This window comes from Protopterus annectens, chromosome 11.part0 (genome assembly GCF_019279795.1).
Source record: "Protopterus annectens isolate FY-2018-M chromosome 11.part0, PAN1.0, whole genome shotgun sequence".
NCBI classification, from domain to species: Eukaryota; Metazoa; Chordata; order Ceratodontiformes; family Protopteridae; genus Protopterus; species Protopterus annectens.
In genome coordinates, this window is record NC_056745.1 from 1,048,743,194 (window position 1) to 1,048,757,915 (window position 14,722).

Genomic DNA, 14,722 nt, shown 5'->3' on the forward strand with positions numbered 1-14,722 from the left:
TACCTTGAGGGCATTAAACTACTTATCACATTTCACGAGGTTACAAAGGGATCTGGTGAAGGAACTTTCTAGCTTGTCCCCTGGGTCCATGTCTTCTGAGGAAGAGAAGACCTTTTCCTCCAGGCTGGCCGCCCTTCAATCACTGGCTAATGCATTCATGAGGCTGATATCCCATGCTGCAGAGGGTACCTCAAGGGTGGCCGGTTCTGGCATTGCCATAAGGTGTCATGCCTGGATGAAGCTGTGTGACTTTGTGGAGCCTTTCAAACAGTCCTTTATCAATGCACATTTTGATGGCTCCACCTTGTTTGGGCCTACAGTTTGTGAAATACTCTCCCACAGCAAAAAGGAAGGAAAGACCCCATCTGCAATCAGGATCCATTTTTCTAGCCCACAAAGGTTTTTCTCCAGGAATCAGCAGGGGAGTAAAATGATTTAGTTTCGTAAGTTGCAGGTTCTTTTTCATGATGCGCAGGGAGATCCCTCCCCCCAGGGGAAGGGGAGGACAGAATGGAAGACACCACCCACATGGCCGAGGGGGTCCACAATATCAAGAGTCACAGGACACTTTGAGACTGACCCTTCCTGTGCTTCTGAATGGTTGCCCGGCTGCCTTTCTCTGCAGGCAGTTGTGGGCACTTCTCCCTGCACATAGCAGTCTGGGAGGCCATCACAAACAATCGCTGGGTGCTACAAATCGTATCCAGAGGATACTACATTCCCTTTTTAGAAAACAAAAAAAAAAATTGCCTTCCCAATGTTCCACCCAGTCAGAGGGAGGATGTTGTCTTAGAAATCGAAAATCTACTAGTTAAGAGAGTCATCCAAAAGGTACCCCCAGATCAAGTCAGATTGGGTGTTTACTCTAGACTCTTTTTAGTACCCAAAAACAGGGGAATTATGGCTGATTCTGAACTTGACCAGCTTGAACAAGTCGATGAAGCACTCAAAGTGCAGGATGGTCACAATTAATTCCATTTTTACCTCTTCTGAAGATGAATGACTGTATGTGCTGTGTAGACCTGAAGGATGCATACTACCACATAAAAATGGACAGACACTCCAAGCAGTAGCACCGTTTCAGACTAGGAGACCATCACTACCAATTCAGATCACTCTTGTTTGGCCTCACCACAGCCCCCAGGGTGTTCACCAAATGTTTGGCAGTGGTGGCAGCGCACCTCAGGCTGCAAGGTTTTCAGATTTTTCCATATCAGGATGACTGGCTTCTGACTGCCTCAACCAAATATGTTCTGATCCACACCAAGGATTATCTTTTACATCTGGCCCCTCGCCTGGGAATCACAATCAGTATTCAGAAATATCAGCTGCAACCAGTTCCAAGTTATAGACTAGAGTGCATCTGGACCTTTCTAACTATGGAGAGGATTGCAAATTTAAGACTTCAGGTCAGGCAGATTCTGGCCATCCCAACTCCTCCAGCCAGCGAGATTCTCAGAGTGCTGGGTTCCATGGCAGCCACTATAACTCTTCTACCTACTGCATGCTTACAAATGCATATCTTGCAATGGGCATTAGCAGTCCAATGGTCTATTCACAGGAATCCCTTGAGTTTCCCCATCAAACTATACAGAGTATGGAAGGATTCTCTGCTTTAGTGGCTTCACACCATAGATGTTTTTCATGGATGGCCATTTATCCTTCCTCCCCCAAATGCCACAGTTACCTCCGATGCCTCCCAGGATGGGGAGGGGGCATTATCTGGGTCAGATAGTTCAAGGCACGTGGAGGCTCCAGGAGACCAACTTGCATATCACTGTACTGGACATAAGAGCGGTTCTTCTAGTTTTGCAACATCTTCACAGCTTTCTACTTCCAGGTACTATTGTGATACAGACAATATGTCTGTGGTTTGGTACATCAACAAACAGAGGGGAATCAGGTCCTACCCCCATGTCGTGAAGCAATGAGGGTGTGGCAGTGGGGGATCTTACCAACTGCTTTTTGATAGCAACACACATTCCTGGAAAGTCCAACACATTAGTGGGCAGGCTCAGGAGAGTGTTACTAATGCCTCACGAGTGGTCTGACTCAATCCACAGCAAATTTGACCTTTCGAAAAAAAAGGGGTCAATCTTGGTGAAATGTGTCCCCCCTCAGCAACAAATGCAGCAGGTACTTTGCCTTGATCCCTCCTCAGGGACAGTCACTCAGAGATGCTCTAGTCAATGCTTGGCCTCCCATTCTTCTATACGCCTTCCTCCCTCTGCCATTAATTCCCAAGTTTTTACAGAAGGCTCTCAGGTTGAAGAGAAAGGTAATCTTCATTACCCTGTTATGGCTCTGACAAACCTGGTTTGCCTTTTTTTGGTCTCAGCTGATAAGTCTCCCATTGAGGTTGAATCAGATTCCGGACCTTCTCTCTCACCAGTCAGGGCATCCCCACCCAGACTTTCAAGGTTCAAAACTAACCACATGGTTCCTCCATTTCTGATGATGGCAAGCTGTACCAGGCTTTCTGCCCCTATCCAAAGAATTTTGATCTCTTCCCTTAGGTCTTCAACTTGCAGGATTTATAAAAGTAAGTGGAAAAGGTTTTCCATTTGGGCACAGCAGAAACAGGTAGACCCCTTTATGGCTCCTACTGCGGTCATTTTGGACTTTTTGGCATCCCTCTTCAACAATGGCGCTAGCTACTCTACAGTTAAGGTCCAGCTTGCAGCCATTTCCAATTTTCATTTAGGCCAAGATTATTCCCCCCCGGCTTCATCAAAAGTTTGTAAAAAGCCTTACTTAGAGGCACCTTTTTGCTTTGCCCACCGATTAAAGATCCTACCCTGTATGGGACCTGACTATGGTCTTGCAAGCATCGGTTCATTCTTCCTTTGAGCCAGTGGCTATAGTTGACTTAAAATTTCTGTCTTGGAAGACCCTTTTTCTAGTGGTTGTCACCTCTGAAAAAAAGAGTGTCTGAACTTCAAGCTCATTCTTCTAAATTCTCGTACTTAATTTTTCACAAAGACAGGGTAACCTTACTTACGAACCCATCCTTTTTGTCTAAGGTAGCCAAAGAGGGGGACATTAATCAGCCTGTCACTCTTCCTGTCTTTTTCCCTAATTATTAGAATAAAGGAGAAAACACCCTTCATTTGCTGGACGTACATAGGCAATTGCATTTCTACTCAGACAGAACAACATCCTTCAGGTAATCTGAGTAGTTGCTTGTATCTTTCGCTAAGGGAAAGAAAGGAAAATCCATTATGAAGGTTACTCTGTCTAGATAGTTGAGAGACTGTATTTCCTTTGTTTATTTGGCCAGAAACATACCCTTGCCAGGTCCTATTAAAGCTCATTCTACAAGGTCTATGGTGACTTCTTAAGCCTTTTGGTCCAGGGTTTCAATTGATATTTGTGTTGTAGTGACCTGGTCAAATCCTCATACATTTGTTTCACATTATAAGTTGGATATTACATCGAGAAGCAGGAGTGCCTTTGGCTCTAAAGTACTCCAGAATACCCTTCCATGAGGGCCACCTGAGGTTTTTTGTTAGCTAGGGACTCTGTCCCACAGGTTAATGAAAACGAAGATGACAACATCAGAAAAAGAAGTTATGTTCTTACCATAACATACCATCTGTTTGTCCACCTTCATTTTTTATTAACCATCCCTCCCCCCTTCCAGTCTTTGGGAGACCTAGTGGAACTTTCAAAGGAACTCCTGTTCCTTTGGGTTGAGCTCCTGATTTCCCTTCTCACAGTCTTGGATGACTGTCTTCATATAGGACATTTTTTAATGCTATGGGCAAACTCGATCTGAGGTAGTGTGGGGGAGTGGGGCATTATGGGTAGAAGGGAGGAGCTCAGCTCTGGAATCTCAAGCTCGGAGAGTGGCCAGTCGGTTATGAGGGTTGGAAAAGAGACCCACAGGGTAATGAAAAATGAAGGCTGACAACACAGATTGAACATTGTCATACTTTCGAGCTTTTCTCCCCAGGCCTCTACTGAAAATGGGCTCCTACCCAATCAGACTTTCCTGGTAATCAATGGTCATAAATAAACAGAGATCCAACAAGTCAACTACTAGTAGGATTTGTGTTATAATCAGTGGTCAGGTAACAACTAAAGAGACGAAAACTGTTTCAAATCAACTAAAAGTAATTTGGACTGCAACATGTTGTAGCTTTTTAACTGCTAACAGTTGTACCTAATGGGACTTCAGAACCAAATTTCAATACTCCATAAGATAAATCCAAAAGAAAAAAAAACGAAGCTCTCAAAGCAAGTCAACAGGACACACTTTAATGTTAGTGCTTTCATTCAAAATGATACAGAATTTCATCAGACAACCCCTTCAGGCTTCTAAAACCTTAAATACTTATAGCAACACTGCCATCAAGTGGACAAAAGCAGAAAACACATTTTCATCTCTAGTTTGTTGTTGAAAACTAGCAAGTTGTAATGGAACGGTACCAAAGTGCTAATGTGTGTTTTTAATGTTTTTTTTTTCTTTTACTGAATAATTTATTAACAATTTAAATGTATTTTCTATTTTGGTCAATTGATGACAGTGTTTTAGAAGCAGGAAGGGGCTGTCTAATGAAGTTCATGCATCATTTTGAATGAAAGCACCAACATTAAAGTGTGTAATGTTGACTTGCCTTGGGAGCTCTGCTTTTTTCTACCTGATGGGATTTCGTATCACCATTTTGTGTACACAGTAATAACAGCAAATAACCCTGCCATGCAGATATAGTTGTTTTCAAGTTCAGTGTGTCAGGAATTACATTTCATCTGTTAATGTTTGTTAAGGAGAGCAACACATCCTCTCAGTCGCTTACCGTCTGCTCAGAGGTGACCTATGCCTGACCTATAGGGCCATGTCAAACCCTGAACTAATGGACATGCTTCACCTCAAAAATAACGAGATCCCTCGGAACCACTTGTTATAGCGACTTGAACCTATGTACAACAATAAACAGGACATGCTGAAGGGAAAGATTCCTGGCCCAGCAACTCCCCTCACTCTGGAATAGAATCCCAATCCATATTCGACAGAGCTCCTCTCTGACCCTCTTCAAGAGAAATCTTGATGAGTGGATGGGTAATTGTAAGTTCTACCCTGGGATCACTTCAAGAGCCCTGTTGACAGAGGCCCAGGTTACTAATCTAATGGGGAGGCGAAAGCCATCACTCTGTGGCTAGGCTTATAAATGCCCATGGGCAGATAGCCTAGTACTTACCTATGAACATGCAACAATTTCTGTAAGTGACAAAAAATATTTGCCTTTAGAACCATCATATGCTGTATATTATGTCTAAAAAGCTGGTCTGTTATTGCAAATACACTACTCTGACAGGTTTCTCAAGCTCGTATACTAATAAGTGGAGCATATAATGACTTTCACAAGGTAGATGGCCAAAAAAAAAAAAAAAAATATATATATATATATATATATATATATATATATATATATATATGTATGTGTGTGTGTGTGCTTACTGTGACACTGCCAGCCCAACTATCTGGAATTTTGTAAATAATTCTATGTCATTTGTGAATACTGATATGATTTATACAGAACTGTAATTTATGTACTGAGCTTCAAGAATGTAACCACAGCATACCCTACTGGAACATAGAATATTAACTTACAAACCTTCAAGAAAACAAGCTGAAATTAAGTGCTTTACAATGTGCTATAAAAGTTTGTTTCAATGCAGCAAGAAGACAGGATGTCTAGAGCTATGACAGGATGTCTAGAGCTATAAGTTTTTTCTATTGCCCTGGAGAGAAGTAATTACTAGGTTTAAAATGTAAAAGTGTTTAATTGTTTTACCACTTCCAGTTCTGGGCAAACATCAGAAAGATATGTATTTTTAACACAGAGATGTTAGTTTCTGTTAGCCTGTGAAATGAAGGCAGGTGACGAAGAGTGATGTCATCCAGGCTGACCCAGCAGTAATATTTAATACTGGTTTAAGAACTCTCTTAGAAAAAGACTGTGCATTTTGTATTTTGTCTTTGAACTGGAAACATCTATCAGCACTTCTGCCTGCTTGTTGTTCTGTAAATAAGTTATTTAGGACATAGTATCTTTTAGCTATAGATAGGAATATACTTATGATTAATTTAGATGTTTTCTGTATTTATTTCAGACTGTTCTGCAATGTTGTTTTTAAATATTTCTTGTGATTCTGAACTCTGTAGTTACTATGTTGACTGAGTATTGTCTTGTTCTTTTATTATTTATTATTAAATATATTTAAACCTATCTTTGTGGCTGATATTTGTGAGACATATTTAAGCTCTTAGTGTACTTGCATATGTATTTGGTGACACTGTACAAGGAACTCCTAAACAGACTTGCATGTCTTGGTCACACTTACCATGTGGATAATAGTAACATTACACAGTAGGATTGGTCACCCTTTGTAAGGGCCTTAAGTGAATGATGAAGAGGGTTTGGTGGCAATGATAACTACCTTATAGTCTGGGCAGAAGGGGGCACAGCTAGTAAATCTGTGCCAGCCTTCCCCAAGAGTGTGTGTTTGTATACAAATCAAATCTCGAAAGTGTGTGTGCATCAGCTACTTGGGCAGGAACAAGAAGCATTGGTTGGACAGAGAGGGTGCTGGAGGTCTTGGCTTGACCCCTCAGCTGAGATCTTAACCCTGTAGCTGTGCCAGTAAGAAGTCTTATTGGGGATCAGTAGAAAGAGGGAGAAAGCAGCCCCCAGACTGACTGTGATCTCTTTGTGCTCTTAAGGGAAAGTGTACTTTACTGTGTGTGTACTTGTCACCCTCCCATTGTGTATGTCCCTCACTGTTGCCAGTGGTGAGGATTGAGGCTCCTTGATTACTGGGCCAGTGCAGGGGCATCACACTCACAATGGGCCACATGCTTGTAAGCAAGCTCAGTGAGTTGAGAAATTATCTACTTTATATTAGATAATGGACTTGCAAAATCACAAATTAATTCTGGATGCTTGACATTCCATAGGGGAGTATTAATGTATAGTCAAAGATATTAAAAAAAAAAAAAAAAAGTGCCTAAAAGACAAAATCTAGGTGCTGAGACTGAACTAAGTTATGATTTCATTTCACCTCATTAACCGCAGTTCTTAAAGAAAAATTCATGGCCAATAAGAGGGAGGAAAACTTAAGTATGTCACTGAGCAGTCTCATTTATCCTGTTTAGGTTTAGGACTGCCATTACTAGTGACAAGTTATCTGCCAAACCGATACTTCTCTTAGCACGGCATGTAATTTGCCTACTACATATTGTGTAGGGCTCTACACAGCCCTGTTCTGGAGTGGGGTAATGCTGCACCACAGTACAGTGCCTGCAGACTATCTGGTGTGTATACATGTATATATGTGCCATATTCTGTTTACTTACATTTAAGTACATGAATAGGACACACACTTCCTGCTACCTGTCAGAGAGCCAGTGGGAAATACATTTGGAATTGCATTTCAGCTACCATGGTTCTCTGTTGTTTCCTTTTTCTTTCAGCAAGAGCAGAGAGTGAAGCAGTGATGTAAATTGTGTCACCTACAAAACACAGGAGCGGCTTGTGTCCAGCCAGTTATTTATTTGTGTATGTTTTCCAGGGTAGAGCACTGATCTCCAAGGACCTTTTCCTGACTCAGCCCAGTACTACTGTCTTGTTAATTGACTTGCTCAGAGTCAAATATTTAGGCAATGGAGGCTGAGGGGATCAAATTTACACCACTGGACCACAGGAAACAGTTCACCAACAGCTCCTTAATCCTCTAAGCCAACTGCTAGACAATGTTTCCCCATTGGCAGTTTGCTTCACCTGTACTGACATGTCTGTTAAATATATTCAGTCCAGTGTGCTAAGCAACATTTTCTCTCATCGTCATAAATCTGGATGGTAGACTTTCTCTGTAGGTGCTCTGCTGAGTTTCACCTCACCAGAGAGGGGTTCTGTCCCTTCACTGGTAAGTAGCCTGCCTGTATTGTCTGATACGGTCAAGCTGCAGCTGAAGCAGATGGTGGAAGCTATGGTGAAGAGAATATATAGCCAGGATGGAGATCATCCTGGAAAGGACTGCAGATTTACCTGACCATCAGGCCCCCTACTACCATTCTACCAGGACAGAGTGCAGTCCATACCACTGACTACCCAGATTCATCATATGTGGATGGATCTCTATAATGCCCTTGGGGTTTGGATGGAAGATGATACACCATCTCCATTATATCACCAACCATACTGACATCTTCCTCTTGTACCCTGTTCCATATGATCCACATTGCACCACATGTCTCTGCCCATCCCATGTTTCCCCATCCTGCTGAATGCATTTTCATTAACTTTGTGTTGTTCTGTTTTAGTATGTTTGGCACTACACAATAGTCTGTTCTTTTACAACACTGAACAATGTAATGCCCAAGGACTGTGCCTTACACAGCTGAGAATATATTTTACTGTACTGCTATGTCTCCCTGCTGTTTCACTGCATGCCTGGGTCCAATTGCACACTTGCTGCATAGCTCATTTATATATCCCAAAGCACAGCTAGTTGCCAATGAATACTGCACCATTTCCTCGGGAAATTCAGTGCCTCCTCATGCTGTCAAGTAATGCTGCTTAGCTAAACAAGACTTGCACAGAAGAGCTGTGCATCTCTATGAATCCCAGCACATATTCTTATGTTATTTCACTACACTTTAATCCTTACTGACACTGAATGCTAGGAGTAAGTCTGTAACAAAAGTCATTAATTATTATTCATACCTTTTGAGATCCCACAACCGTACAGCATTTCCTGCAGCTGCATAAAGGAAAGTGCCAGATGGGTTCAGTGCAACTTGATTTATTTGGTTTTCTCCAGGAGGAATTGTTACAGTCCTGTTAGCAGTTGCTGCACAAGCATCTCCTGTTACTGCTTGACCAGACGACCTTCATTTTGGAGAGAGAAACAAAAAATAGCAGAGCTAAGAGGTGAATTGGTAAGTGTGTTAATTACATGCTTTTTAGCATTCCTTACTTGATCTAATTTGCATCGACTGTAATCACTTCAGTCATTCAATTTCTCTCACTAAACAAACTCTGAAAGCTATAAATAAGACACAGATGTAGTTATACACAATGGCATATAGTGCCACCCTTTAGCATAATACAATTGCAGCTCGTCTAAAGTGATAAGAAGGCAATCATATAAAAACGGTGCTATGGCACATACACATACACAGCCGTGCAGTGTGGAAGTTATAGAAAACTGTTAACATGGTTTCAAATGATAGTTACATTAGGACCAACAATATAATGAGTCATAGGTATGCTCGTATCCTGCAAACAGCAAAAGTAAAGCAACAGTACCAGTGCAGTGAAAAGCCCGTTACTAATAAGGCAAAACTGGCAAAACAAAAAAGTAACTGGACCATGAGCAGATATAAAACAACAGTTGTTTGTTCAAAAAGTATAAACTCCGCAACTTACTTGAAACGTTGCTTTTGTAAAACATGACATGTTTATTCCAAAAGTTTAAAATCCACAGCGCACTTAGTTACGTTGCTATGTAAACTGTTGTTTTACCCATTAGTGGTTCCAGTTACTTTTTTGTTTTTCCAATCCTGCAAATAGTGCGCATTGCCTCTAGAAAATTTACTACTGAAAAAGGGATGTCTGTATTAAAACTGCAGAATAATATAGGTTATCAAAGCAATTAATAAAGGATGACATTGTATGATATAGAGCATGATGCCATCATTAGCTAACACATCACACACAGTCTAATTCAGAGTTAGTGTTGCGCAAAGATCTTGGGTATGTAAGCAGCTGTATACATCTTTAAAATGATGAAATGTCCATTTAGAAAACAAAAAAGGCAATGCAGTTGGGTGCAGCTGAGAATCAGAGGTCTCTTCAATGAAACCATTTTTAATTTAACTACGTGCTCCACACTCAAGAGTTAACAGGATGTATACTACAAAAAGATTGTCCTACTAACTATAAGTGTTCCAGGCAAAATGATGCCATATTTAAAACAGTGCAGAACCATAATAAATTGCCTTTATATTTTAATTACAGAGACCCTAAATATACACTACAAAACAGAAAGCACCACACATCTAGACATATAAGCAGACCACCACCTATTAAAGAATATTGGCTAACTCCAGCTCCTTTTCAGTGTGCACGCCTGCAACATATGTGGTCTACCTGTATCAGGACAGCTCAGCCCCCCCCCAGCAACTGCAACATTGGCAAACAGAACCACTACTACACTACAGTTATTGCAAGCAAAAGAGTAACATGTTTTAATAAGGATACCCACCAAACAAGTCTGCATAGCACACTTGGTCTGCCTGTACCAGCACAGCTCAGGTTCCTCCCCCAGCAACTGCAACATTGGCAAATAGAACCACTGCTACACTACAGTTATTGCAAGCCAAGAGTAACATCTTTTAATAAGGATACCCACCAGACAAGTCTGCATAGGTGACTGGATGTTACAGTTTCTTGGTATTAGCAGATTTGGTCCTTAACAGTTATATTTTAAACATTATGACTGGTGGTTTACATTTCTTTTTATAGCATATTTGTTACTTTTACTAGTTATTTCTAAACACTGCTTTGGCCAGCATTCACACCGGCAAGGGCTCCCCAATCCCACCCCAGTCAACTATAGCTTCGTCTCTTGCCACTAAGTGGCACAGCTAACAACATATTTGCTGTATCTTGTCTCAACTAAATCTGCCTCCCCATTAGAATTCCTGTAAAGTAAGGCTAGTACCATTTACTCTGTGTATTTTGTCCCCAGGTATATTTGCCTTCCTTTGTTTTACTTACACACCAAGGCCATAAAAGTAGTGTGTCTCCAACTATCTGCTTACAATCCTACCTTTTTGTCTCTACCTCTTCCTTGGTTTCACTTACCTTATAGCTCTAAGACTTCTACTTCTTAAACTGATGGTTTTTCTTTGCACTCTTCTGTGAGGAAGGGGCCATCCCGCTATGCTCGAGCTCACTCCACTCCCCTACCCTCAATTCCCATGGGGGGGCAGCCCGCTACACTTGGACTCAATCCACTCCTCTACCCTACACCCCCATTCTCACCCACCCTTGCATCACCTACACTTATACAAACTCTAACCACTCCTCTAACTTCCCCCAATCAAGAATCATCCTCCATCCACCAGTTGCATCTCAGTTAACCAATCACACTATTTGTAACACTCCTCCCTCTCCTCACACAATTTAATTGCAACAGTCCTTAACCACGCTACTTCTGCCACACTACACCAATATCCCTCTTTCCCTTAATCTTCATCACACCATTCAGGTAACCTACATTTTAAAAAGAATACACACCATGCTTTTTCTCCTCCCAACACAGTCTACCCCTACTGCTACCTGCATACTATCTAACATCCTAGAGTCACCTACAGATACATGTCCATAGCCCCACACTACATTATACTAATACTGTCCCATCTTACCTTGCCATCTCCTCCAAACTCTACAAATCAGACACCTACTGCATGCTTCCACTTCAGACATGTAGCTGTTAGTAATACCACTAACCACTTCAGTAAACACCTTCACATACTCTCCAAACTGTCACACAAACATGCATGTGCATTATCACAGATTCTCCATATACACCCTAGTCCCAGGTCACATACTGCACAACGTACCAGCATGGCTACCATTCCACCTCTTCTGCACATTAAAACTACAGACCTTCTCATTCTTAACATGAACCTTAGAAGCCTAGCTAACAAGATCACAGACTTTCATTCAATCATTGCAAAATAATCACAAGACATTCTTATAGCAACAGAAACTTGGCTAAAACTCCATATAAGAGACCCAGACATACTCCCAGAAGGTTATAGTGTACACGTTAGCCAGGATCAGGAAGAAGGGTGGCGGGGTTACAATCTTCTACAAAGATAACCTAAGCATAGACTACCTACCCATCAAATACCCTTATGATAACAACTTTGAAGTTCTAGTAACATGGCACAGAATCAACCCAAAGAAAATATTACCATAATAGCCACTTACATACCTCCCAATAACACTTCCACTGCCACTGAGGAACTCATATCCTGGACAGCCTCAACCTACACCCATGAAACCATTATTACAGGCAACTTCAACTTAGACTGGAACACTTGCACTGGTGATAATCCCTCTACTTTCTTAAATCTACACAGTTTCACCCAAACAATCCAGTTTCCCACTCAAATAGATAAACATAGCAAAGGGAATTTATTTTAGACTGGTCACTTATCAACAGTACCACCCACAACTCTCTCTCCAGATGCCTTCCAAATAATTTAAGTGACCATAGACCTACCTACTTAATCTGTCATAAGCTCAACTCACTCAGAACCAAAGTTTACAAAGTCGTCTGAAATACCAAAATTTTCTCCAAAGAAGCATTCACAGACATGCTCAATAAACGCAACAGAACAACACTCCATCATCTCCAACTTGACCGGGCTGTAACATACTTCAATGACACATTTGTAGCTATTCTAAATAGCTTAGCATCAACTCGGACATGTCGTGTTAAAAATAAGAGATTGCCCTGGATATCAAAAGAAACCATTAAACTTCAAAAAATAAAGGACAAAACCTGGTATCAATACCAAAAAACAAAAAGAAAATAAAACTGATAGAATACCAGCAGCTCTGCAATCAAACAAAAAAAAAAACTCAAACTAGACAAAAAAAAAACATATTATACAAATATGCAAAACGAATATGAAAACAATCACAGAACATTCTGGCAAGCAATTAACTCACTCCTCCACCCAGGTAAAGCTACAACCACAGAACCAACAACAATAACCAAAGTGTGAGTATTGCTTCACACATCAACAGCCACTTTTTCTACACACCATCCTCTCCTTAGTTACAGGGAACAATTCCACCCCCTTTCACTTCCACCTAATGTGGACACTAACAACTTTTCTAACCTCAAACCTGTCCCAACTAACACCATAAGAACAATGATGAAAAAACTGAAACCTTCTTCCTTAGCAGTTGACCAACTCCCCAAGGAGTATCTCAAACTGTCAGCTCATGCCATAGCTCTGCCTATCTCCATTCTGGTAAATAGTTCTATAGCAGAACAATATGTCCCAAAATTATGGAAAATTTCCTATATCATCTCTATACATAAAGGAGGAACATCAACAGAATTAAACAATTAGAGACCCATAGCCATCCTTTCCCCCTGGAAAAATGTATCCCCACACAATAACAATACTGGTTATCTCACAACCCTATCTCTCCCTCCCAACATGGTTTCGGACCAAAACACAGCACCACCACAGCCCTAATTAATTTCTCTAACACCATCAACCAACTGAAAAATTAAAACCAGCAAGTAGCATCAATCTTCTTAGACAGGTCAAAAGTGTTCGACACAGTCTCCCATCAGAAACTCCTTAGTACTCTTGCCTCACTAAACCTATCAAAGACTTCCCTCTCCTGGTTCCTAAGCTATCTTTCTGACTGACAACAAGCAGTACGACGGAAATATGAATGCTCACCACTTCTGCCTGTCTCGGTTGGAGTACCCCAGGGGTCCATACTAGGACCCTTTCTTTTTACCATCTTCTCTAATGATCTAGCCTCATCCACAACACATGCTAAAGTAGTTCAGTATGCGGATGATTCAACTTTAATCTGCTCAGCAGATACCTTACCAGCCCTCGAAATAGTAGCCCAACAAGCTTTTAATGATATAGAAACATATCTAAGTAAATCGTAACTAATCCTCAACCCCAGAAAGACACAGTTAATGCTATTTGCCAGTAGGAAAAAATCACCGACCACCCCTCCTTTCACCAGTCTCTCAACAAACACCATAGTCATCCAACCAAGTGAGCATGCAAAACTCCTTGGAGTGACAACTGACAACAAACTCAGCCACAGAGCCACCACAATTAAGAAAGTTCATATCAAACTTAGCTCACTGTACAGAAGCAAGCCATTTCTCACTGACAATACCAGACTAGCCATATCCAGAACCTTCCTCCTCTCTATGCTACTATATGCTTCCCCCCTTTTTACCAACTTAAAAAAAACCAGACATAACAAAATTGGAAACTTGCTACAACAAAATAGCCCATTTTGCAGCCAACCTTCCCCATCAAACCCACCACTGTATTGCTTTACCTAAATTAAATTGGCTCGAGCTACCTAACCTTATTTGTCTCTGCCAATTTAAATTCACACACAATATCATCTTCCATCCTGACAGCTGCCCATCCCTCAAGGGACTTGTTGTTCCCTACTCATGCCCACAAAGTCTAAGATCTGCAGACAGAAACATTCTCACAGTAAACAAAGCTAACAACACTCACGGTAAAGTCCTATTCTCAAATCAAATAGCCAAATTATGGAATTCTTTACCCCACACCCTCCAAAACACACCTGAATCTATCAGTTTTGAACAACTACTATATGAACATCTATCCAAGAACTGGCATTGTTCCTGGGCTAAACCTGACAGACAAGATATCTATAACTCCCTCAACACACTGTCCACTCCTTACCTCATTCTGTCCCTCTTCTCAGTGTTTACTACTACTAAAATACATATATATAAAGGAAATCTCATTTGGTCGTAACTATTATTTAATATGTACACACTACTATTTTTTCTCACAGTGTTCTTCACTGAAATGCATCTACTAGAAAACTGTACTGAATACTACTTTGTATAGACTAACTAGAAGATATGTATTCTGCATCTTACTGTA

The 14,722-nt window shown here is 41.0% G+C and overlaps 1 protein-coding gene across 1 annotated transcript in view; it reads right to left on the reverse strand.

Moving 5' to 3' along the window:
• Window positions 1-14,722, reverse strand: part of LOC122815018 (kinesin-like protein KIF21A) — a 1,294,913-nt gene that overhangs the window by 258,708 nt on the left and 1,021,483 nt on the right. The window contains exon 30 of the mRNA XM_044087270.1: window positions 8,730-8,894. Coding sequence (XP_043943205.1) covers window positions 8,730-8,894 — 165 coding nt within the window. The remainder of the gene's footprint in view (window positions 1-8,729; window positions 8,895-14,722) is intronic.